The sequence below is a fragment of the Bombina bombina genome, chromosome 6 (genome assembly GCF_027579735.1).
Source record: "Bombina bombina isolate aBomBom1 chromosome 6, aBomBom1.pri, whole genome shotgun sequence".
In the NCBI taxonomy this organism is placed as follows: domain Eukaryota; kingdom Metazoa; phylum Chordata; class Amphibia; order Anura; family Bombinatoridae; genus Bombina; species Bombina bombina.
The window spans coordinates 16,529,638-16,556,917 of NC_069504.1; the positions used below are offsets into that span (position 1 = coordinate 16,529,638).

General features: G+C 42.0%; 1 protein-coding gene across 2 annotated transcripts in view; it reads right to left on the bottom strand.

Annotated features, from left to right (window-relative positions):
• Positions 1-27,280, bottom strand: part of LOC128662540 (inosine-5'-monophosphate dehydrogenase 1) — a 230,833-nt gene that overhangs the window by 155,939 nt on the left and 47,614 nt on the right. For both annotated transcript variants that reach the window (XR_008402796.1, XM_053716324.1), the window contains exon 4: positions 20,823-20,966. Coding sequence is in view for 1 of the 2 variants with exons in the window: in XM_053716324.1 (XP_053572299.1) it covers positions 20,823-20,966 (144 nt within the window). In the remaining variant the exon portion in view is untranslated. The remainder of the gene's footprint in view (positions 1-20,822; positions 20,967-27,280) is intronic.

A 27,280-nucleotide genomic window follows, 5' to 3' on the forward strand; every position in this document is an offset into this window, starting at 1 on the left:
CATCTCTCCCCATCTGTCTCATTCACTTGCAACCTATAGATTATACGTTTTTACAGTACAGCCCTACGGTATTAATTACAGCATCAAGTCTAACTGTATTGTACTCTGTACCCCAATGATCATGGATTCAGACCTGAACAACATTTTGGCACTTTTCAAATAAAATAATGACCCAAACCAGGCAAAGATCAAAGTGTAAACCAGTCGATCCTCCTAACTCAACAATCTCATCCGTCTACCTTGTAACATGATTAACTTAGCTTTTGTTGTATTAATTGTATTCATGTAGAGCTGAATATGCTGTTCTAAGTGTATTTTACTTGCGGTCCATAGTGCATCTATACACAAAAAACAGAATTTATGCTTACCTGATAAATTACTTTCTCCAACGGTGTGTCCGGTCCACGGCGTCATCCATGACTTGTGGGAATATTCTCTTCCCCAACAGGAAATGGCAAAGAGCACAGCAAAAGCTGTCCATATAGCCCCTCAGGCTCCGCCCCCCAGTCATTCGACCGACGGTTAGGAGAAGAAAAAAGGAGAAACTATAGGGTGCCGTGGTGACTGTAGTGTATAGAGAAAGAAATTTTTCAAACCTGATTTAAAAAACCAGGGCGGGCCGTGGACCGGACACACCGTTTGAGAAAGTAATTTATCAGGTAAGCATAAATTCGGTTTTCTCCAACATTGGTGTGTCCGGTCCACGGCGTCATCCATTACTTGTGGGAACCAATACCAAAGCTTTAGGACACGGATGAAGGGAGGGAGCAAATCAGGTTACCTAAACGGAAGGCACCACGGCTTGCAAAACCTGTCTCCCAAAAACAGCCTCCCAAGAAGCAAAAGTATCAAATTTGTAAAATTTGGCAAAAGTGTGCAGAGAAGACCAAGTCGCTGCCTTACATATCTGATCAACAGAAGCCTCGTTCTTGAAGGCCCATGTGGAAGCCACAGCCCTAGTGGAGTCTGGCAGTCTCATAAGCCAATCAGATAATGCTTTTCAGCCAGAAAGAAAGAGGTAGCTGTAGCTTTTTGTCCTCTCCTCTTACCAGAGTAAACGACAAACAAAGATGAGGTTTGTCTAAAATCCTTAGCTGCTTCTAAATAGAACTTTAAAGCACGAACTACATCTAAATTGTGTAACAAACGTTCCTTCTTTGAAACTGGATTCGGACACAGAGAGGGAACAACTATTTCCTGGTTAATATTCCTGTTGGAAACAACTTTCGGAAGAAAACCAGGTTTAGTACGCAAAACGACCTTATCTGAATGGAACACCAGATAGGGTGGATTACACTGCAAAGCAGATAATTCAGAAACTCTTCTTGCAGAAGAAATAGCAACCAAAAACAGAACTTTCCAAGATAGTAACTTGATATCTATGGAATGTAAAGGTTCAAACGGAACCCCTTGAAGAACTGAAAGAACTAAATTTAGACTCCAAGGAGGAGTCAAGGGTCTGTAAACAGGCTTGATTCTGACCAAAGCCAGTACAAAAGCTTGTACATCTGGCACAGCTGCCAGTCGTTTGTGTAACAAGACAGATAAAGCAGAAATCTGTCCTTTTAGAGAACTCGCTGACAATCCCTTATCCAAACCTTCTTGGAGAAAGGAAAGGATCTTAGGAATTTTAATCTTACTCCAGGAGAATCCCTTGGATTCACACCAACAGATATATTTTTTCCATATTTTATGGTAAATCTTTCTAGTCACAGGTTTTCTGGCTTGGACCAGAGTATCTATCACTGAATCTGAAAACCCACGCTTGGATAAAAACATAATTTATGTAAGAACTTACCTGATAAATTCATTTCTTTCATATTAGCAAGAGTCCATGAGCTAGTGACATATGGGATATACATTCCTACCAGGAGAGGCAAAGTTTCCCAAACCTCAAAATGCCTATAAATACACCCCTCACCACACCCACAAATCAGTTTAACGAATAGCCAAGAAGTGGGGTGATAAGAAAAAAGTGCGAAAGCATAAAAAATAAGGAATTGGAATAATTGTGCTTTATACAAAAAAATCATCACCACCACAAAAAGGGTGGGCCTCATGGACTCTTGCTAATATGAAAGAAATGAATTTATCAGGTAAGTTCTTACATAAATTATGTTTTCTTTCATGTAATTAGCAAGAGTCCATGAGCTAGTGACGTATGGGATAGCAGATACCCAAGATGTGGATCTTCCACGCAAGAGTCACTAGAGAGGGAGGGATAAAATAAAGACAGCCAATTCCGCTGAAAAATAATCCACACCCAAAACAAAGTTTAAATCTTATAATGAAAAAAAACTGAAAATATAAGCAGAAGAATCAAACTGAAACAGCTGCCTGAAGTACTTTTCTACCAAAGACTGCTTCTGAGGAAGAAAACACATCAAAATGATAGAATTTAGTAAAAGTATGCAAAGAAGACCAAGTTGCTGCTTTGCAAATCTGATCAACCGAAGCTTCATTCCTAAATGCCCAGGAAGTAGAGACTGACCTAGTTTGTATGAGCTGTAATCCTTTGAGGCAGAGTTCTACCCGACTCAACATAAGCATGATGAATCAAAGACTTTAACCACGATGCCAAAGAAATGGCAGAAGCCTTCTGACCTTTCCTAGAACCAGAAAAGATAACAAATAGACTAGAAGTCTTTCAGAAATCTTTAGTAGCTTCAACATAATATTTCAAAGCTCTAACCACATCCAAAGAATGCAACGATCTTTCCTTAGAATTCTTAGGATTAAGACACAATGAAGGAACTACAATCTCTCTACTAATGTTGTTAGAATTCACAACCTTAGGTAAAAATTTAAATGAAGTTCGCAAAACCGCCTTATCCTGATGAAAAAAATCAGAAAAGGAGACTCACAAGAAAGGGCAGATAATTCAGAAACTCTTCTAGCAGAAGAGATGGCCAAAAGAAACAAAACTTTCCAAGAAAGTAATTTAATATCCAGCGAATGCATGGGTTCAAACGGAGGAGCTTGAAGAGCCCCCAGAATCAAATTCAAACTCCAAGGAGGAGAGATTGACTTAATGACAGGTTTTATACGAACCAAAGCCTGTACAAAACAATGCATATCAGGAAGATTAGCAATCTTTCTGTGAAAAAGAACAGAAAGAGCAGAAATTTGTCCTTTCAAGGAACTTGCAGACAAACCTTTATCCAAACCATCCTGAAGGAACTGTAAAATTCTAGGAATTCTAAAAGAATGCCAGGAAAAATGATGAGAAGAACACCAATAAATGTAAGTCTTCCAAACTTGATAATATATCTTCCTAGATACAGATTTACGAGCCTGTAACATAGTATTAATTACAGAGTCAGAGAAACCTCTATGACTGAGAATCAAGCGTTCAATCTCCATACCTTCAAATTTAAGGATTTGAGATCCTGATGGAAAAAAGGACCTTGCGATAGAAGGTCTGGTCTTAACGGAAGAGTCCACGGGTGGCAAGTAGCCATCCGGACAAGATCCGCATACCAAAACCTGTGAGGCCATGCTGGAGCCACCAGCAGAACAGACGAACGCTCCTTTAGAATCTTGGAAATCACTCTTGGAAGAAGAACTAGAGGCGGAAAGATATAGGCAGGATGATACTTCCAAGGAAGTGACAATGCATCCACTGCTTCCGCCTGAGGATCCCGGGATCTGGACAGATACCTGGGAAGTTTCTTGTTTAGATGAGAAGCCATCAGATCTATTTCTGGAATTCCCCACATTTGAACAATCTGAAGAAATACTTCTGGATGAAGAGACCACTCGCCCGGATGTAATGTCTGGCGACTGAGATAATACGCTTTCCAATTGTCTATACCTGGGATATGAACCGCAGAAATTAGACAGGAGCTGAATTCCGCCCAAACAAGTATTCGAGATACTTCTTTCATAGCCAGAGGACTGTGAGTCCCTCCTTGATGATTGACATATGCCACGGTTGTGACATTGTCCGTCTGAAAACAAATGAATGACTCTCTTTAGAAGAGGCCATGACTGAAGAGCTCTGAAAATTGCACAGAGTTCCAAAATGTTGATTGGTAATCTCGCCTCCTGAGATTCCCAAACCCCTTGAGCTGTCAGAGACCCCCATACAGCTCCCCAACCTGTCAGACTTGCATCTGTTGAGATCACAGTCCAGGTCGGAAGAACAAAAGAAGCCCCCTGAACTAAACGATGGTGGTCTGTCCACCACGTCAGAGAGTGTCATACAATCGGTTTTAAAGATATTAATTGTGATATCTTTGTATAATCCCTGCACCACTGGTTCAGCATACAGAGCTGAAGAGGTCGCATGTGAAAACGAGCAAAGGGGATCGCGTCCGATGCAGCAGTCATAAGACCTAGAATTTCCATGCATAAGGCTACCGAAGGGAATGATTGAGACTGAAGGTTTCGACAAGCTGAAACCAATTTCAGACGTCTTTTGTCCGTTAGCGACAGAGTCATGGACACTGAATCTATCTGGAAACCTAAAAAGGTTACCCTTGTCTGAGGAGTCAACAAACTCTTTGGTAAATTGATCCTCCAACCATGTTCTCGAAGAAACGATACAAGTTGATTCGTATGAGATTCTGCTAAAAGTGAAGACTGAGCAAGTACCAAGATATCGTCCAAATAAGGAAATACCACAATACCCTGTTCTCTGATTACAGATAGAAGGGAACCGAGAACCTTTGTAAAAATCCTTGGAGCTGTTGCTAGGCCAAACGGCAGAGCCACAAACTGGTAATGCTTGTCTAGGAAAGAGAATCGCAGAAACTGATAGTGATCTGGATGAATCGGAATATGCAGATATGCATCTTGTAAATCTATCGTGGACATATAATGCCCTTGCTGAACAAAAGGCAGAATAGTCCTTATAGTTACCATTTTGAATGTTGGTATCCTTACATAACGATTCAATATTTTTAAATCCAGAACTGGTCTGAAGGAATTCTCCTTCTTTGGTACAATGAAGAGATTTGAGTAAAACCCCAGCCCCTGTTCCAGAACTGGAACTGGCACAATTACTCCAGCCAACTCTAGATCTGAAACACATTTCAGAAATGCTTGAGCCATCACTGGATTTATTGGGACACGGGAAAGAAAAAATCTTCTTGCAGGAGGCCTTATCTTGAAGCCTATTCTGTATCCTTGTGAAACAATGTTCTGAATCCAAAGATTGTGAATCGAATTGATCAAAATTTCTTTGAAAAAACGTAATCTGCCCCCTACCAGCTGTGCTGGAATGAGGGCCGCACCTTCATGTGGACTTGGGAGCTGGCTTTGGCTTTCTAAAGGGCTTGGATTTATTCCAGACTGGAGATGGTTTCCAAACTGAAACCGTTCCTGTAGGGGAAGGATCAGGCTTTTGTTCCTGTTTGTGACGAAAGGAACGAAAACGATTAGCAGACCTAAATTTACCTTTAGATTTTTTATCCTGTGCTAAAAAAGTTCCTTTCCCCCCAGTAACAGTTGAAATAATAGAATCCAACTGTGAACCAAACAATTTATTACCTTGGAAAGAAAGGGAAAGCAAGGTTGACTTAGAAGACATATCAGCATTCCAAGTTTTAAGCCATAAAGCTCTTCTAGCTAAAATAGCTAAAGACATATACCTGACATCAACCCTAATGATATCAAAGATGGCATCACAAATAAAATTATTAGCATGTTGTAGAAGATTAACAATGCTATGAGTATTATGATCTGTTACTTGTTGTGCTAAGGCTTCTAACCAGAAAGTTGAAGCTGCAGCAACAACTGCCAAAGATATAGCAGGTCTAAGAAGATTACCTGAACATAAGTAAGCTTTTCTTAGAAAGGATTCAATTTTCCTATCTAAAGGATCCTTAAAGGAAGTACTATCTGCCGTAGGAATAGTAGTACGTTTAGCAAGAGTAGAGATAGCCCCATCAACTTTAGGGATTTTGTCCCAAAACTCTAATCTGTCAGATGGCACAGGATATAATTGTTTAAACCGTTTAGAAGGAGTAAATAAATTACCCAGATTATTCCCTTCCCTGGAGATTACTTCAGAAATGGCATCAGGGACGGGAAAAACCCCGGAATAACTGCAGGAGATTTAAAAACCGTATTCAAACGTTTAGATTTAGTAACAAGAGGACCAGAATCCTCTATTTCTAATGCAATTAAGACTTCTTTAAGAACGAATAAATTCAATTTTAAATAAATAAGAAGATTTATCAGTATCAATCTCTGAAACAGAATCCTCTGAACCAGAAAAATCAGTATCAGAAACCGAATCAGAATGATGATGTTCGTTTAAAAAGTCATCTGAAACATGAGAAGCTTTAAAAGACCTTTTACGATTACTGGAAGGAGGAATAACAGACATTAGAAAACAAAATCTCTTATGTTAACAGGAACACCCTGAATATTAGATGTTGATGGAACAGCAACAGGTAATGGAACATTACTAAAGGAAATATTTTCTGCATTCATCACAAACAACAGCCGGAGAAACAGTTACCACAAGCTTACAACAAATACACTTAACTTTGGTAGATCCAGCATCAGGCAGTGATTTTCCAGAAGTGGCTTCTGATTCAGGGTCAACCTGAGATATCTTGCAATATGTAATAGAAAAAACAACATATAAAGCAAAATTGATCAAATTCCTTAAATGACAGTTTCAGGAATGGGAAAAAATGCCAATGAATAAGCCTCTAGCAAACCAGAAGCAAAAAGCAATAAGACTTAAATATTGTGGAGACAACGACGCTCGAATTTTTTTAGTGCCAAAAAAAGACGCCCACATTATTTGGCGCCTAAATGCTTTTGGCGCCAAAAATGACGCCACATCCGGTAACGCCGACATTTTTGGCGCAAAAACATCAAAAAAATGACGCAACTTCCGGCGACACGTATGACGCCGGAAATGACAAAATTTTTGCGCCAAGAAAGTCTACACCAAGAATGACTCAATAAAATGAAGCATTTTCAGCCCCCGCGAGCCTAACAGCCCACAGTAAAAAAGTCAAATTTTAAGGTAGGAAAAAAATGATTTATTCATATGCATTATCCCAAATATGAAACTGACTGTCTGAAATAAGGAACGGTGAATATCCTGAATCAAGGCAAATAAATGTTTAAACACATATATTTAGAACTTTATACAAAAGTGCCCAACCATAGCTTAGAGTGTCACAAAATAAGACTTACTTACCCCCGAACACTCTTCTACATGTAGTAGAAAGCCAAACCAGTACTGAAACTGTAATCAGTAGAGGTAATGGTATATATAAGAGTATATCGTCGATCTGAAAAGGGAGGTAAGAGATGAATCTCTACGACCGATAACAGAGAACCTATGAAATAGACCCCGTAGAAGGAGATCATTGAATTCAAATAGGCAATACTCTCTTCACATCCATCTGACATTCACTGCACACAGAGAAAAACCGGGCTCCAGCCTGCTGCGAAGCGCATATCAACGTAGTATCTAGCACAAACTTACTTCACCACCTCCATGGGAGGCAAAGTTTGTAAAAACTGATTTGTGGGTGTGGTGAGGGGTGTATTTATAGGCATTTTGAGGTTTGGGAAACTTTGCCCCTCCTGGTAGGAATGTATATCCCATACGTCACTAGCTCATGGACTCTTGCTAATTACATGAAAGAAATCAAGCGTTCAATTTCCAAGCAGTCAGCTGCAGAGAAACTAGATTTGGATGTTCGAATGGACCTTGTACTAGAAGATCCTGTCTCAAAGGTAGCTTCCATGGTGGAGCCGATGACATATTCACCAGATCTGCATACCAAGTTCTGCGTGGCCACGCAGGAGCTATCAGAATCACAGAGGCCTTCTGTTTGATCCTGGCTACGAGCCTGGGAAGGAGAGGGAACGGTGGAAACGCATAAGCTACGTTGAACGACCAAGGCGCCACTAATGCATCCACTAGAGTCGCCTTGGGATCCCTTGATCTGGACCGTAGCAAGGAACCTTGAAGTTCTGACGAGACGCCATTAGATCCATGTCTGGAATGCCCCATAATTGAGTCAACTGGGCAAAAACCTCCGGGTGGAGTTTCCACTCCCCCGGATGGAAAGTCTGACGACTCAGATAATCCGCCTCCCAGTTGTCTACTCCTGGGATGTGAATTGCAGATAGGTGGCAGGAGTGATCCTCCGCCCATTTGATGATCTTGGATACCTCTCTCATCACCAAGGAACTCTTTGTTCCCCCCTGATGGTTGATGTAAGCTACAGTCATATTGTCTGACTGGAATCTTATGAATCCGGCCTTCAATAGTTGAGGCCAAGCCCGGAGAGCATTGAATATCGCTCTCAATTCCAGGATGTTTATCAGAAGAGAAGACTCTTCCCGAGACCATAGACCCTTTCAGGGAATCCCAGACCGCGCCCCAGCCTATTAGACTGGCGTCGGTCGTGACAATGACCCACTCTGGTCTGCGGAAACTCATTCCCTGAGACAGGTGATCCTGGGACAACCACCAACGGAGTGAGTCTCTGGTCATCTGGTCTACTTGAATCTTTGGAGACAAGTCTGCATAGTCCCCATTCCACTGATTGAGCATGCACAGTTGTAATGGTCTTAGATGAATTTGAGCAAAAGGAACTATGTCCATTGCTGCAACCATCAACCCTACTACTTCCATGCACTGAGCTATGGAAGGCTGCAGAATAGAGTGAAGAACTTGACAAGCGTTTAGAAGCTTTGACTTTCTGACTTCTGTCAGGAAGATCTTCATTTCTAAAGAATCTATTATTGTTCCCAAAAAGGGAACTCTTGTGGACGGAGACAGGGAACTCTTTTCTATGTTCACCTTCCACCCGTGAGATCTGAGAAAGGCTAGAACAATGTCTGTATGAGCCTTTGCCTTGGTAAGAGACGACGCTTGAATTAGAATGTCGTCCAGATAAGGTGCCACTGCAATGCCCCTTGGTCTTAGAACCGCCAGAAGGGACCCAAGCACCTTTGTGAAAATTCTGGGAGCAGTGGCTAGTCCGAATGGAAGAGCCACAAACTGATAATGTTTGTCCAGAAAGGCGAACCTTAGGAACTGATGATGATCTTTGTGGATAGGAATATGTAGGTACGCATCCTTTAAATCCACGGTAGTCATATATTGACCCTCCTGGATTGTAGGTAAAATTGTTCGAATGGTTTCCATTTTGAACGATGGAACTCTGAGAAATTTGTTTAGAATTTTTAAATCCAGAATTGGTCTGAAAGTTCCCTCTTTTTTGGGAACTACAAACAGGTTTGAGTAAAAACCCTGACCTTGTTCCACAGTTGGAACTGAGCGTATCACTCCCATCTTTAACAGGTCTTCTACATAATGTAAGAATGCCTGTCTCTTTATTTGGTTTGAAGATAAGTGAGACATGTGGAACCTTCCCCTTGGGGGTAGTTCCTTGAATTCTAGAAGATAACCCTGAGAGACTATTTCTAGTGCCCAGGGATCCTGAACATCTCTTGCCCAAGCCTGAGCGAAGAGAGAGAGTCTGCCCCCTACTAGATCCGGTCCTGGATCGGGGGCTACCCCTTCATGCTGTCTTGGTAGCAGCAGCAGGCTTCTTGGCCTGTTTACCCTTATTCCAGCCTTGCATTGGTTTCCAAGCTGGTTTAGTCTGGGAAGCGTTACCCTCTTGTCTAGAGGCTGCAGAGTTAGAAGCCGGTCCGTTCCTGAAATTGGGAAAGGAACAAAAATTTGACTTATTCTTAGCCTTGAAAGGCCTATCCTGTGGGAGGGCATGGCCCTTTCCCCCAGTGATGTCTGAAATAATTTCTTTCAATTCTGGCCCAAAAAGGGTCTTACCTTTGAAAGGGATATTAAGCAATTTTGTCTTGGAAGATACATCTGCCGACCAAGACTTTAGCCAGAGCGCTCTGCGCGCCACAATTGCAAACCCTGAATTTTTCGCCGCTAATCTCGCTAACTGCAAAGCGGCATCTAAAATAAAGGAATTAGCTAACTTAAGTGCGTGAATTCTGTCCATGACTTCCTCATATGGAGTCTCCATATTAAGCGACTTTTCTAGATCATCGAACCAGAAACACGCCGCCGTAGTGACAGGAATAATGCACGAAATTGGTTGGAGGAGGTAGCCTTGCTGAACAAAAATCTTTTTAAGCAAACCCTCCAATTTTTTATCCATAGGATCTTTGAAAGCACAATTGTCCTCAATAGGAATAGTCGTGCGCTTAGCAAGGGTAGAAACTGCCCCCTCAACCTTAGGGACTGTTTGCCATGTGTCCTTCCTTGGGTCGACCATGGGGAACAATTTCTTAAATATAGGAGGTGGGACAAAGGGTATGCCTGGTCTCTCCCACTCCTTATTCACTTTGTCCGCCACCTTTTTAGGGATCGGGAAGGCATCAGGGTGCACCGGGACCTCTAAGAATTTGTCCATCTTGCACAATTTTTCTGGAATGACCAAAGAGTCACAATCATCCAGAGTAGATAGCACCTCCTTAAGTAATGCGCGGAGATGCTCTAACTTAAATTTAAACGTCACAACATCAGGTTCTGCCTGTTGAGATTCTTCCTGAATCTGAAAGCTCTCCCTCCGACAAACCCTCCCTCACTGCCACTTCTGACTGGTGTGAGGGTATGACAGATAAACTATCGTCAGCGCCTTCATGCTCCACTGTATTTAAAACTGAGCAATCACGCTTTCTCTGAAATGCTGACATTTTGGATAAAATATTAGCTATGGAATTATCCATTACTGCCGTTAATTGTTGCATAGTAACAAGCATTGGCGCGCTAGATGTACTAGGGGTCGCCTGCGCGGGGATAACTGGTTTTGACACAGAAGGAGAGGATGATGAACTATCCCCACCTACCTTCATTTGAGGAATCATCTTGGGCAACCTTATTAAATGTGACAGTACTGTCCTTACTTTGTCTGGACGCTATGGCACAATTATCACATACATTTGAAGGGGGGACCACCTTGGCCTCCATACATACAGAACATGTTCTATCTGAAGGTACAGACATGTTAGACAGGCTTAAACAGGCTAATAATGCAAAAAAAAGTTTTAAAACAAAACCGTTACCGTCTCTTTAAATGTTAAACAGAGCACACTTTATTTCTGAATGTGTGAAAAACTATGAAGGAATTATCCAATCTTTACCAAATTTTCACCACAGTGTCTTAATGCCTTAAAAGTATTGCACCCCAATTTTCAAGCTTTTAACCCCTTAAATGAGGAAACCGGAGCCGTTTAATCAAATAACAATTTTTAACCCCACTACAGTCCCAGCCACAGCGTTTGCTGCGACTTCACCTGTCCTTAGGAGTTATACGATACCAAATTAAGCCTTCCAGGAACGTTTTAAATGATCACCAGACCCTCTCACATGCAGCTGCATGCACTGCATCCAAAAGAAACTGCGCAATTATGGCGCGAAAATGAGGCTCTGCCTACTATAGTGAAAGGCCCTTCCTGACTGGAAAGGTGTCTAAACAACTGCCTGGCGTCTAAAAACGTTCCCTCACAATAAGTTTTACAAATCACCTCTAGATTTCATAAAAAACTTAAATAAAGCAATCGATTTAGCCCATAAGAGTGTCAACCAGTGTATAGCCCACAATAAGCCTTCATTCTGTTAGGAGTCTAAGAAAATGGCTTACCGATCCCCAAGAGGGAAAATGACAGTCTTCTAGCATTACACAGTCTTGTTAGAAAATGGACTAGTCATACCTTGAGCAGAAAAGTCTGCTAACTGTTCCCCCCAACTGAAGTTCTCTCATCTCAACAGTCCTGCGTGGGAACAGCAATTGATTTTAGTTACTGCTGCTAAAATCATACTCCTCTTTTAAACAGAACTCTTCATCCCTTTCTGTTTTAGAGTAAATAGTACAAACCAGCACTATTTTAAAATAAACTCTTGATAGCAGAATAAAAAACTACAATTAAACACCACATACTCTTCACCATCTCCGTGGAGATGCTACTTGTTCAGAGCGGCAAAGAGAATGACTGGGGGGCGGAGCCTGAGGAGGGGCTATATGGACAGCTTTTGCTGTGCTCTTTGCCATTTCCTGTTGGGTTAGAGAATATTCCCACAAGTAATGGATGACGCCGTGGACCGGACACACCAATGTTGGAGAAACTAAAATTATGCTTACCTGATAATATTCTTTTCTTCAGATGGAAAGAGTCCACAGCTGCATTCATTACTTTTGGGAATTCAGAACCTGGCGACCAGGAGGAGGCAAACACACTCCAGCCAAAGGCTTAAATACTCCTTTTACTCCCCTCATCCCTCAGTCATTCTGCCGAGGAACAAGGAACAAAGGAAACATCAGGGTGAAAAGGTGCCAGAAGAATATATGGACGCCCCACATAAAATTAGAGGTGGGGAGCTTTGGACTCTTTCCATCAGCAGTCAGTCTCCAAACCACATACCCCTTACTAAAGAAAGGGAACAAACTACTGTATTCTTCCACAAAGAAAAAAAGGCACGGAGAAAACATGATTGTACTTGTAAAGCGCGGCTAATCCCACTTAAGCGACTCAACACCCCCCCCCCCCAGCAAGGTACTAGGCCGCAACAAAGTCACACAATTTCTCTAGAGCACAAAGGCCCCAAGGGCAGCACTAAGGGAGATGAGAATGAGAACAGAGTCACCCGAAAAAGAGTAGAAAGAAAGGTTAGTCTCCATAATCCTTTCAGATTAACATTCCAGAGGACCACACCCAAGGGAGAAGCATGCAAAGCATCCCGAACCGAGGCAGAAAAACATCCCCTAAGCAAAAGCTTGGAAAAAGAGAGACAACACTTCCCATCGCCCCTGATATGGAGACGACTAACTACCGAAGGAAGACAGAGCCTCACAACCTTCACTTCCTAATTAAGCGGTCAAAGCCGCCAGAAAAAATGGACGAGTCCAGAAAAGTCTCGACCCAAAGGAAGAGAACCTCTAAAAGGAACAAGTCCTAAAAGGACACTTCAAAGAGACCATGAAAGGTAAAACCGTAAGAACGGCGGTATGAAGGACCTAAATCCTCCAAACCACCAACCCACAACGGGAAGGAACACTCTAGTTCCCGAAAAATTCGGAAACGACTGAGCATGTCGCCGCGGATCTCAACGGAGTCCCAGCCCACTAGATTGAAAGGTGAATGAGGACTGAACCAATCCCCCCACGCCCCTAAGCAACCACGACCCTCAAGTCCTCTCAGGATGCTAGTTGAAGCTTGTAAAACAAGACAATAACACAAATCATATTGTGATCACCAGGCGCCCTCACCGGACCAACCAGACATAAAAAGGTGCCACGTGTCTGAACTAGCCCTTAAAGACAGAAGGATTTGTACCCAGTCAGGACCAGCCTGAAACCAAGGGCCCCAGCACTGTCAAGGCCACACAGAGTTTTCCCCGATGGAGGGATAAAGAACAGTCAGACTTTTTTAAACAAAGCGACCACAAAATCGTGTATCAATTCCAGAGAGGAAAGTTCCCGAAGGAAACATAACACCACAACATGAGCTTTAAACCAAATAAAAATCATCCTCATCGGATGAAAATAAAAGATAAGGCGACCCGTAGGTTATCGACCAGGAAGAACGGACAGAACCGCAGGAACAGCCCAACAGGGGTACGAGACTTCCAAGCTCAGAACTGGAAAAGGTTACACAAATAACAAAGACTATAAGAAGATTACTTCATCCCCGTATGTCTATGAAGGCATGCCAGTCTATAACGAAACGTAAAAACATAATTTATGTAAGAACTTACCTGATAAATTCATTTCTTTCATATTAGCAAGAGTCCATGAGCTAGTGACGTATGGGATATACATTCCTACCAGGAGGGGCAAAGTTTCCCAAACCTCAAAATGCCTATAAATACACCCCTCACCACACCCACAATTCAGTTTAACGAATAGCCAAGAAGTGGGGTGATAAGAAAAAAGTGCGAAAGCATATAAAATAAGGAATTGGAATAATTGTGCTTTATACAAAAAAATCATAACCACCACAAAAAAGGGCGGGCCTCATGGACTCTTGCTAATATGAAAGAAATGAATTTATCAGGTAAGTTCTTACATAAATTATGTTTTCTTTCATGTAATTAGCAAGAGTCCATGAGCTAGTGACGTATGGGATAATGACTACCCAAGATGTGGATCTTTCCACGCAAGAGTCACTAGAGAGGGAGGGATAAAATAAAGACAGCCAATTCCTGCTGAAAATAATCCACACCCAAAATAAAGTTTAATGAAAAACAAACAGAAGATTCAAACTGAAACCGCTGCCTGAAGTACTTTTCTACCAAAAACTGCTTCAGAAGAAGAAAATACATCAAAATGGTAGAATTTAGTAAAAGTATGCAAAGAGGACCAAGTTGCTGCTTTGCAAATCTGATCAATCGAAGCTTCATTCCTAAACGCCCAGGAAGTAGAAACTGACCTAGTAGAATGAGCTGTAATCCTTTGAGGCGGAGTTTTACCCGACTTGACATAGGCATGATGAATTAAAGATTTCAACCAAGATGCCAAAGAAATGGCAGAAGCTTTCTGGCCTTTTCTAGAACCGGAAAAGATAACAAATAGACTAGAAGTCTTTCGGAAAGACTTAGTAGCTTCAACATAATATTTCAAAGCTCTAACAACATCCAAAGAATGCAACGATTTCTCCTTAGAATTCTTAGGATTAGGACATAATGAAGGAACCACAATTTCCCTACTAATGTTGTTGGAATTCACAACTTTAGGTAAAAATTCAAAAGAAGTTCGCAACACCGCCTTATCCTGATGAAAAATCAGAAAAGGAGACTCACAAGAAAGAGCAGATAATTCAGAGACTCTTCTGGCAGAAGAGATCGCCAAAAGGATCAAAACTTTCCAAGAAAGTAATTTAATGTCCAATGAATGCATAGGTTCAAACGGAGGAGCTTGAAGAGCCCTCAGAACCAAATTCAAACTCCAAGGAGGAGAAATTGATTTAATGACAGGTTTTATACGAACCAAAGCTTGTACAAAACAATGAATATCAGGAAGATTAGCAATCTTTCTGTGAAAAAGAACAGAAAGAGCAGAGATTTGTCCTTTCAAAGAACTTGCGGATAAACCTTTATCTAAACCATCCTGAAGAAACTGTAAAATTCTCGGAATTCTAAAAGAATGCCAAGAAAAATGATGAGAAAGACACCAAGAAATATAAGTCTTCCAGACTCTAATATATCTCTCTGGATACAGATTTACGAGCCTGAAACATAGTAGTAATCACAGAGTCAGAGAAACCTCTTTGACCAAGAATCAAGCGTTCAATCTCCATACCTTTAAATTTAAGGATTTCAGATCCTGATGGAAAAAAGGACCTTGCGACAGAAGGTCTGGTCTTAGCGGAAGAGTCCACGGATGGCAAGAGGCCATCTGGACAAGATCCGCATACCAAAACCTGTGAGGCCATGCCGGAGCTACCAGCAGAACAAACAAGCATTCCTTCAGAATCTTGGAGATTACTCTTGGAAGAAGAACTAGAGGCGGAAAGATATAGGCAGGATGATACTTCCAAGGAAGTGATAATGCATCCACTGCTTCCGCCTGAGGATCCCGGGATCTGGACAGATACCTGGGAAGTTTCTTGTTTAGATGAGACGTTCTGGAAGCCCCCACATTTGAACAATCTGAAGAAATACCTCTGGGTGAAGAGACCATTCGCCCGGATGCAACGTTTGGCGACTGAGATAATCCGCTTCCCAATTGTCTATACCTGGGATATGAACCGCAGAGATTAGACAGGAGCTGGATTCCGCCCAAACCAGAATTCGATATACTTCTTTCATAGCCAGAGGACTGTGAGTCCCTCCTTGATGATTGATGTATGCCACAGTTGTGACATTGTCTGTCTGAAAACAAATGAACGATTCTCTCTTCAGAAGAGGCCAAGACTGAAGAGCTCTGAAAATTGCACGGAGTTCCAAAATATTGATCGGTAATCTTCACCTCCTGAGATTCCCAAACTCCTTGTGCCGTCAGAGATCCCCACACAGCTCCCCAACCTGTGAGACTTGCATCTGTTGAAATTACAGTCCAGGTCGGAAGAACAAAAGAAGCCCCCTGAATTAAACGATGGTGATCTGTCCACCACGTTAGAGAGTGTCGTACAATCGGTTTTAAAGATATTAATTGAGATATCTTTGTGTAATCCCTGCACCATTGATTCAGCATACAGAGCTGAAGAGGTCGCATGTGAAAACGAGCAAAGGGGATCGCGTCCGATGCAGCAGTCATAAGACCTAGAATTTCTATGCATAAGGCTACTGAAGGGAATGATTGTGACTGAAGGTTTCGACAAGCTGAAATCAATTTTAGACGTCTCTTGTCTGTCAAAGACAGAGTCATGGACACTGAATCTATCTGGAAACCCAGAAAAGTTACCCTTGTCTGAGGAATCAATGAACTTTTTGGTGAATTGATCCTCCAACCATGATCTTGAAGAAACAACACAAGTCGATTCGTATGAGATTCTGCTAAATGTAAAGACTGAGCAAGTACCAAGATATCGTCCAAATAAGGAAATACCACAATACCCTGTTCTCTGATTACAGACAGAAGGGCACCGAGAACCTTTGTAAAAATTCTTGGAGCTGTAGCTAGGCCAAACGGCAGAGCCACAAACTGGTAATGCTTGTCCAGAAAAGAGAATCTCAGGAACTGATAATGATCTGGATGAATCGGAATATGCAGATATGCATCCTGTAAATCTATCGTGGACATATAATGCCCTTGCTGAACAAAAGGCAAGATAGTCCTTACAGTTACCATTTTTAACGTTGGTATCCTTACATAACGATTCAATATTTTTAGATCCAGAACTGGTCTGAAGGAATTCTCCTTCTTTGGTACAATGAAGAGATTTGAATAAAACCCCATCCCCTGTTCCAGAACTGGAACTGGCATAATTACTCCAGCCAACTCTAGATCTGAAACACAATTCAGAAATGCTTGAGCTTTCACTGGATTTACTGGGACACGGGAAAGAAAAAATCTATTTGCAGGAGGTCTCATCTTGAAACCAATTCTGTACCCTTCTGAAACAATGTTCTGAATCCAAAGATTGTGAACAGAATTGATCCAAATTTCTTTGAAAAAACGTAACCTGCCCCCTACCAGCTGAGCTGGAATGAGGGCCGCACCTTCATGTGGACTTAGAAGCTGGCTTTGCTTTTCTAGAAGGCTTGGATTTATTCCAGACTGGAGATGGTTTCCAAACTGAAACTGCTCCTGAGGATGAAGGATCAGGCTTTTGTTCTTTGTTGAAACGAAAGGAACGAAAACGATTATTAGCCCTGTTTTTACCCTTAGATTTTTTATCCTGTGGTAAAAAAGTTCCTTTCCCACCAGTAACAGTTGAGATAATAGAATCCAACCGAGAACCAAATAATTTGTTACCCTGGAAAGAAATGGAAAGTAGAGTTGATTTAGAAGCCATCAGCATTCCAAGTTTTAAGCCATAAAGCTCTTCTAGCTAAAATAGCTAGAGACATAAACCTGACATCAACTCTGATAATATCAAAAATGGCATCACAGATAAAATTATTAGCATGTTGAAGAAGAATAATAATATTATGAGAATCATGATCTGTTACTTGTTGCGCTAAAGTTTCCAACCAAAAAGTTGAAGCTGCAGCAACATCAGCCAATGATATAGCAGGTCTAAGAAGATTACCTGAACACAGATAAGCTTTTCTTAGAAAGGATTCAATTTTCCTATCTAAAGGATCCTTAAACGAAGTACCATCTGACGTAGGAATAGTAGTACGTTTAGCAAGGGTAGAAATAGCCCCATCAACTCTAGGGATTTTGTCCCAAAATTCTAATCTGTCAGACGGCACAGGATATAATTGCTTAAAACGTTTAGAAGGAGTAAATGAATTACCCAATTTATCCCATTCTCTGGAAATTACTTCAGAAATAGCATTAGGAACAGGAAAAACTTCTGGAATAACCACAGGAGATTTAAAGACCTTATCTAAACGTTTAGAATTAGTATCAAGAGGACCAGAATCCTCAATTTCTAAAGCAATTAGTACTTCTTTAAGTAAAGAACGAATAAATTCCATGTTAAATAAATATGAAGATTTATCAGCATCAATCTCTGAGACAGAATCCTCTGAACCAGAAGAGTCATCAGAATCAGAATGATGATGTTCATTTAAAAATTCATCTGTATAAAGAGAAGTTTTAAAAGATTTTTTATGTTTACTAGAAGGAGAAATAACAGACATAGCCTTCTTGATGGATTCAGAAACAAAATCTCTTATGTTATCAGGAACATTCTGAACCTTAGATGTTGATGGAACTGCAACAGGTAATGGTACATTACTAAAGGAAATATTATCTGCATTAACAATTTGTCATGACAATTAATACAAACAGCTGGAGGAATAGCTACCAAAAGTTTACAGCAGATACACTTAGCTTTGGTAGTTCCAGCACTAGACAGCGATTTTCCTGAAGTATCTTCTGACTCGGATGCAACGTGAGACATCTTGCAATATGTAAGAGAAAAAACATATAAAGCAAAATAGATCAAATTCCTTAAATGACAGTTTCAGGAATGGGAAAAAAATGCCAATGAACAAGCTTCTAGCAACCAGAAGCAAAGAAAAAATGAAACTTAAATAATGTGGAGACAAAAGCGACGCCCATATTTTTTAGCGCCAAATAAGACGCCCACATTATTTGGCGCCTAAATGCTTTTTGGCGCCAAAAATGACGCCACATCCGGAACGCCGACATCTCTGGCGCAAAAGAACGTCAAAAATGACGCAACTTCCGGCGACACGTATGACGCCGGAAACAGAAAAGATTTTTTGCGCCAAAAAAGTCTGCGCCAAGAATGACGCAATAAAATGAAGCATTTTCAGCCCCCGCGAGCCTAACAGCCCACAGGGAAAAAGTCAAATTTTGAAGGTAAGAAAAAATAATTGATTCAAGTGCATTATCCCAAATATGAAACGGACTGTCTGAAAATAAGGAATGTTGAACATCCTGAGTCAAGGCAAATAAATGTTTGAATACATATATTTAGAACTTTATAAACAAAGTGCCCAACCATAGCTTAGAGTGTCACAGAAAATAAGACTTACTTACCCCAGGACACTCATCTACATGTTTGTAGAAAGCCAAACCAGTACTGAAACGAAAATCAGCAGAGGTAATGGTATATAAATAAGAGTATATCGTCGATCTGAAAAGGGAGGTAAGAGATGAATCTCTACGACCGATAACAGAGAACCTATGAAATAGACCCCGTAGAAGGAGATCACTGCATTCAAAATAGGCAATACTCTCCTCACATCCCTCTGACATTCACTGCACGCTGATAGGAAAACCGGGCTCCAACCTGCTGCGGAGCGCATATCAACGTAGAATCTAGCACAAACTTACTTCACCACCTCCATAGGAGGCAAAGTTTGTAAAACTGAATTGTGGGTGTGGTGAGGGGTGTATTTATAGGCATTTTAAGGTTTGGGAAACTTTGCCCCTCCTGGTAGGAATGTATATCCCATACGTCACTAGCTCATGGACTCTTGCTAATTACATGAAAGAAATACCTACACCTGGACAAAAGGAAACACCGGCCCCGAAAGTTGACCACCAAAGATATGGCCATGCAAAACCGTGTTGTAACCTCCGGTGAGAACAGGCCTCCCTAGAAAGGATAAGGTAGCGTTTGGGTTACCTGGATGCATAGTAAGAGTTGATGGTAGGGAACTCGTCTCGTGAGAAATAGAATCCCCAGATACGGATGGCTCAGTGGGCACCCGATTCTCCGATCCAGAGGAACAGAGCACTCTAAAACGGCATTCGTAACATAACTGATGGGCATGTATCACCCGGGCCATTCATCTTCGCAAGAAGTAGAGTCTGAGTGAGAGACATCCGTCTCCAAGAATCCTCCATAACTGGGACACTGCCGCCTCCAGAGAACCAGACACGAGCAGACCAGGATTTCTCTGTCGCCACGTGGTCAGGAAAAAAGAAATGGGGTCACAAGGTAAACCGTGCAGCCCATGCAAAAGCCCGCCCGACAAAAGGACGCTAGACATAGGCCGTTATGTTCCAAAATAGCCATGAGCCGAAGCAACACTACACAGTAGCAGTCAGAATCACATAAACATGATTATAAACCCCCCTGTTCAATAATCCCACTCAGGAGATATTAACCCTTGATTCCTAGATACAAAAGGAGCCTCACTGAGACCCTATGTTAAAGTTATCCCAGAAAGGTTGTAGCCCATCTCGGATAAACAGTTGTAATTACAATACATCCATGATAAAAGTAGAATGAAACAATCTTACCGAAATCTACGCCGTGGAACAGGAACACGGCCCTTCAAGTGTGACAGATAGTAGCGTCGCCTCTGCCATGGACTTAAAAGAAAAAAGCAGGCAGCGAAACTCGTCAACGCTGATTGCTTGTGGAGCTGTTAATATGAGTCGGGATGGTTTCGCTGAGAGACTCTCCCTGCATCTCCAGACTCTTTCACCCATGCTCTCACTGAGAGGCTGACAGGACTACTTAAAACTCGAGTCCCATGCCGAAGAGTACTACCCTCCATAAGAGACTACCAAAAACTTTTGACACTTCACTGCCAACCTCCTGGGATGAAAGGCAAAGAATGACTGGGGGATGAGGGAAGTGGGGAGAGTATTTAAGCCTTTGGCTTTTTCCTCCTCCTGGTGGCCAGGTTGTGAATTCCCAAAAGTAATGAATGCAGCTGTGGACTCTTTCCATTTATGAAGAAAAACCCTTGTTCGGCTCTGCATTATTGTTCCCACGACACTCAATTCCTTCTTTATACAATAAGTGATTGATTTGGTACTTACCTCAATATGGACAGACTCTTGGCTCCAATGTCTTGGCATCCATGCTGAATTCCAGCAATAAGGTACGGTACAAACTTATGGATAGATCCCTTGTCCTGAATGGAACCAGATACTCCCTGAGCCACTTTTACTTTATCTCCTTCACTGCAGGAAATACATTGAGAGAAGAGATGAAACAATGATGAGCGTCTGATGAGAGAGTTAGGTATGTAGTGACAGAAAAAAACACAAAGTATGAGACAGAAAGGCATAGACTAACAGACAGGAAAGAGACATATACCATGAGAGGTCACTTGTCACACCACTCACAAAAACAGAATTTATGCTTACCTGATAAATTACTTTCTCCAACGGCGTGTCCGGTCCACGGCGTCATCCTTACTTGTGGGATATTCTCTTCCCCAACAGGAAATGGCAAAGAGTCCCAGCAAAGCTGGCCATATAGTCCCTCCTAGGCTCCGCCCACCCCAGTCATTCGACCGACGGACAGGAGGAAATATATATAGGAGAAACCATATGGTACCGTGGTGACTGTAGTTAGAGAAAATAATTCATCAGACCTGATTAAAAAACCAGGGCGGGCCGTGGACCGGACACACCGTTGGAGAAAGTAATTTATCAGGTAAGCATAAATTCTGTTTTCTCCAACATTGGTGTGTCCGGTCCACGGCGTCATCCTTACTTGTGGGAACCAATACCACAGCTTTAGGACACGGATGAAGGGAGGGAGCAAATCAGGTTACCTAAACGGAAGGCACCACTGCTTGCAAAACCTTTCTCCCAAAAATAGCCTCCGAAGAAGCAAAAGTATCAAATTTGTAAAATTTGGCAAAAGTGTGCAGTGAAGACCAAGTTGCTGCCTTACATATCTGGTCAACAGAAGCCTCGTTCTTGAAGGCCCATGTGGAAGCCACAGCCCTAGTGGAGTGAGCTGTGATTCTTTCAGGAGGCTGCCGTCCGGCAGTCTCATAAGCCAATCGGATGATGCTTTTAAGCCAAAAGGAAAGAGGTAGAAGTCGCTTTTTGACCTCTCCTTTTACCAGAATAGACAACAAACAAAGAAGATGTTTGTCTGAAATCTTTTGTAGCCTCTAAATAGAATTTTAGAGCACGGACTACGTCCAAATTGTGTAACAAACGTTCCTTCTTTGAAACTGGATTCGGACACAAAGAAGGTACAACTATCTCCTGGTTAATATTTTTGTTAGAAACAACCTTAGGAAGAAAACCAGGCTTAGTACGCAAAACCACCTTATCTGCATGGAACACCAGATAGGGCGGAGAACACTGCAGAGCAGATAACTCTGAAACTCTTCTAGCAGAAGAAATTGCAATCAAAAACAAAACTTTCCAAGATAGAAACTTAATATCTATGGAATGTAAAGGTTCAAACGGAACCCCTTGAAGAACTGAAAGAACTAGATTTAGACTCCAGGGAGGAGTCAAAGGTCTGTAAATAGGCTTGATCCTAACCAGAGCCTGAACAAATGCTTGAACATCTGGCACAGCTGCCAGTCTTTTGTGTAGTAAGACAGATAAAGCAGAGATCTGTCCCTTTAGAGAACTTGCAGATAATCCTTTCTCCAAACCTTCTTGTAGAAAGGAGAGAATCTTAGGAATTTTTATCTTATTCCATGGGAATCCTTTGGATTCACACCAACAGATATCTTTTCCATATTTTATGGTAAATCTTTCTAGTTACCGGTTTTCTGGCCTAAACCAGAGTATTTATCACAGAATCTGAAAACCCACGCTTTGATAGAATCAAGCGTTCAATCTCCAAGCCGTCAGCTGGAGGGAGACCAGGTTTGGATGTTCGAATGGACCCTGAACAAGAAGGTCCTGTCTCAAAGGTAGCTTCCATGGTGGAGCCGATGACATATTCACCAGGTCTGCATACCAAGTCCTGCGTGGCCACGCAGGAGCTATCAAGATCACCGAAGCCCTCTCCTGATTGATCCTGGCTACCAGCCTGGGAATGAGAGGAAACGGTGGAAATACATAAGCTAGGTTGAAGGTCCAAGGTGCTACTAGTGCATCTACTAGAGTCGCCTTGGGATCCCTGGATCTGGACCCGTAGCAAGGAACCTTGAAGTTCTGACGAGACGCCATCAGATCCATGTCTGGAATGCCCCATAATTGAGTTATTTGGGCAAAGATCTCCGGATGGAGTTCCCACTCCCCCGGATGGAATGTCTGACGACTCAGAAAATCCGCCTCCCAGTTTTCCACACCTGGGATGTGGATCGCAGACAGGTGGCAGGAGTGATCCTCCGCCCATTGAATTATTTTGGTCACTTCTTTCATCGCCAGGGAACTCCTTGTTCCCCCCTGATGATTGATATACGCAACGGTCGTCATGTTGTCTGATTGGAACCTTATGAATCTGGCCTTTGCTAGCTGAGTTGAATATCGCTCTCAGTTCCAGAATGTTTATCGGGAGAAGAGACTCTTCCCGAGACCATAGACCCTGAGCTTTTAGGGATTCCCAGACCGCGCCCCAGCCCACTAGACTGGCGTCGGTCGTGACAATGACCCACTCTGGTCTGCGGAAGCTCATTCCCTGGGACAGATGGTCCAGGGTCAGCCACCAACGGAGAGAATCTCTGGTCTTCTGATCTACTTGAATCATTGGAGACAAGTCTGTATAGTCCCCATTCCACTGTTTGAGCATGCACAGTTGTAATGGTCTTAGATGAATTTGTGCAAAAGGAACTATGTCCATTGTTGCAACCATCAACCCTACTACTTCCATGCACTGCGCTATGGAAGGACGAGGAACAGAATGAAGCACTTGACAAGAGCTTAGAAGTTTTGATTTTCTGACCTCTGTCAGAAAAATCCTCATTTGTAAGGAATCTATTATTGTTCCCAAGAAGGGAACTCTTGTCGACGGAGACAGAGAACTTCTTTCTATGTTCACCTTCCATCCGTGTGATCTGAGAAAGGCTAGAACGATGTCTGTATGAGCCTTTGCTTTTGACAGGGACGACGCTTGTATTAGAATGTCGTCTAAGTAAGGTACTACTGCAATGCCCCTCGGTCTTAGAACCGCTAGAAGGGACCCTAGCACCTTTGTGAAAATCCTTGGAGCAGTGGCTAACCCGAATGGGAGGGCCACAAACTGGTAATGCTTGTCCAGAAAAGCGAACCTTAGGAACTGATGATGTTCTTTGTGGATAGGAATATGTAGGTACGCATCCTTTAGATCCACGGTAGTCATAAATTGACTTTCCTGGATAGTGGGTAGAATCGTTCGAATGGTTTCCATCTTGAACGATGGTACCCTGAGAAATTCCTTGTTCCTTTATTGGAACTGGATGTATCACTCCCATCTTTAACAGATCTTCTACACAATGTAAGAATGCCTGTCTCTTTATTTGGTTTGAGGATAAGTGAGACATGTGGAACCTTCCCCTTGGGGGTAGTTCCTTGAATTCCAGGAGATAACCTTGAGAAACTATTTCTAGCGCCCAGGGATCCTAAACATCTCTTGCCTGAGCAAAGAGAGAGAGTCTGTCCCCACTAGATCCGGTCCCGGATCGGGGGCTACTCCTTCATGCTGTTTTGTTAGCAGCGGCAGGCTTCTTGGCCTGCTTACCCTTGTTCCAGCCTTGCATCGGTTTCCAGGCTGGTTTGGGTTGTGAGGCATTACCCTCTTGCTTAGAGGATGCAGAATTAGAGGCCGGTCCGTTCCTGAAATTGCGAAAGGGACGACAATTAGACTTTTTAGCCTTGAAAGACCTATCTTGTGGAAGGGCGTGGCCCTTTCCCCCAGTGATGTCTGAAATAATCTCTTTCAATTCTGGTCCAAATAGAGTTTTACCTTTGAAAGGGATGTTAAGCAATTTTGTCTTGGATGACACATCCGCTGACCAAGACTTTAGCCAAAGCGCTCTGCGCGCCACGATAGCAAACCCTGAATTTTTCGCCACTAATCTAGCTAATTGCAAAGCGGCATCTAAAATAAAAGAGTTAGCCAATTTAAGTGCGTGAACTCTGTCCATAACCTCCTCATATGGAGTCTCTCTACTGAGCGACTTTTCTAGTTCCTCGAACCAGAACCACGCTGCTGTAGTGACAGGAACAATGCACGAAATTGGTTGTAGAAGGTAACCTTAATGTACAAAAATCTTTTTAAGCAAACCTTCCAATTTTTTATCCATAGGATCTTTGAAAGCACAACTATCTTCGATAGGAATAGTAGTGCGTTTGTTTAGAGTAGAAACTGCCCCCTCGACCTTAGGGACTGTCTGCCATAAGTCCTTTCTGGGGTCGACCATAGGAAATAATTTCTTAAATATAGGGGGGGGAACAAAAGGTATGCCGGGCTTTTCCCACTCCTTATTTACTATGTCCGCCACCCGCTTGGGTATAGGAAAAGCGTCGGGGTGCACCGGAACCTCTAGGAACTTGTCCATCTTGCATAATTTCTCTGGAATGACCAAGTTGTCACAATCATCCAGAGTAGATAACACCTCCTTAAGCAGTGCGCGGAGATGTTCTAATTTAAATTTAAATGTCACAACATCAGGTTCAGCTTGATGAGAAATTTTTCCTGAATCTGAGATTTCTCCATCTGACAAAACCTCCCTCATGGCCCCTTCAGATTGGTGTGAGGGTATGACAGAACAATTATCATCAGAGCCCTCCTGCTCTTCAGTGTTTAAAACAGAGCAATCGCGCTTTCTCTGATAAGTAGGCATTTTGGATAAAATATTTGCTATGGAGTTATCTATTACAGCCGTTAATTGTTGCATGGTAATAAGCATTGGCGCACTAGATGTACTAGGGGCCTCCTGCGTGGGCAAAACTGGTGTAGACACAGTAGGAGATGATGTAGTATCATGTTTACTCCCCTCATAAGTAAACAGTGGTAGTACTGTCCTTACTTTGTTTGGACGCTATGGCACAATTATCACATAAATTTAAATGGGGAGACACATTGGCTTTCATACATATAGAACATAGCTTATCTGAAGGTACAGACATGTTAAACAGGCTTAAACTTGTCAACAAAGCACAAAAAACGTTTTAAAACAAAACCGTTACTGTCTCTTTAAATTTTAAACAGAAAACACTTTATTACTGAATATGTGAAAAAGTATGAAGGAATTGTTAAAAAATTACCAAAATTTCACCACAGTGTCTTAAAGCATTAATAGTATTGCATTTCAGTATTTCAGAGCTTTAACCCTTAAAATAACGGAACCGGAGCCGTTTATAAATTTAACCCCTATACAGTCCCAGCTATAGTCTTTGCTGAGACCCAACCAAGCCCAGAGGGGAATACGATACCAATTGACGCCTTCTAGAAGCTTTTCCAGCAATTTTCAGATCCTCACACATGCATCTGCATGCCCTGCTCTCAAAAAACAACTGCGCAGTAATGGCGCAAAATTGAGGCTCAGTCTATAACTAGGAAGGCCCCCTGACTGGAAAAGGTGTCTAACAGTGCCTGCCGTTTAATAAACGTTCCCCAAGTTTATAAATGCAAATTGTCAGCCTAAATATGAATAAAATGCCCAAATAAAGCAATCGATTTAGCCCATAAAATGTCTACCAGTTTTTTAGCCCATAATAAGCCCTTTATTCTGTTTGTTTGACTAAGAAAATGGCTTACCGGTCCCCATGAGGGGGAATGACAGCCTTCCAGCATTACATGGTCTTGTTAGAAATATGGCTAGTCATACCTTAAGCAGAAAAGTCTGCTAACTGTTTCCCCCAACTGAAGTTACTTCATCTCAACAGTCCTATGTGGAAACAGCAATCGATTTTAGTTACTGGCTGCTAAAATCATCTTCCTCTCACAAACAGAAATCTTCATCCTTTTCTGTTTCAGAGTAAATAGTACATACCAGCACTATTTTAAAATAACAAACACTTGATAGAAGAATAAAAACTACATTTAAACACCAAAAAACTCTTAACCATCTCCGTGGAGATGTTGCCTGTGCAACGGCAAAGAGAATGACTGGGGTGGGCGGAGCCTAGGAGGGACTATATGGCCAGCTTTGCTGGGACTCTTTGCCATTTCCTGTTGGGGAAGAGAATATCCCACAAGTAAGGATGACGCCGTGGACCGGACACACCAATGTTAGAGAAATATATTTAATATACTATAAGGCATTGTTTCTTTTATCATGAAAACCTGGCCTGCTGGGGGTATCCGAGGACCGAGGTTGAGATACACTGCTATAAGGGATATTTCATTATTGCAAAACACTTATAGCTTAAAGGGACAGTTCACCCCCAAAAATTCTCCCCTTTACTGATACTGAAAGTTTCTATACAGAGAGTGTAGAATTATTAGGCAAGTTGTATTTTTGAGGATTAATTTTATTATTGAACAACCACCATGTTCTCAATGAACCCAAAAAACTCATTAATATCAAAGCTGAATATTTTTGGAAGTAGTTTTTAGTTTGTTTTTAGTTTTAGCTATTTTAGGGGGATAT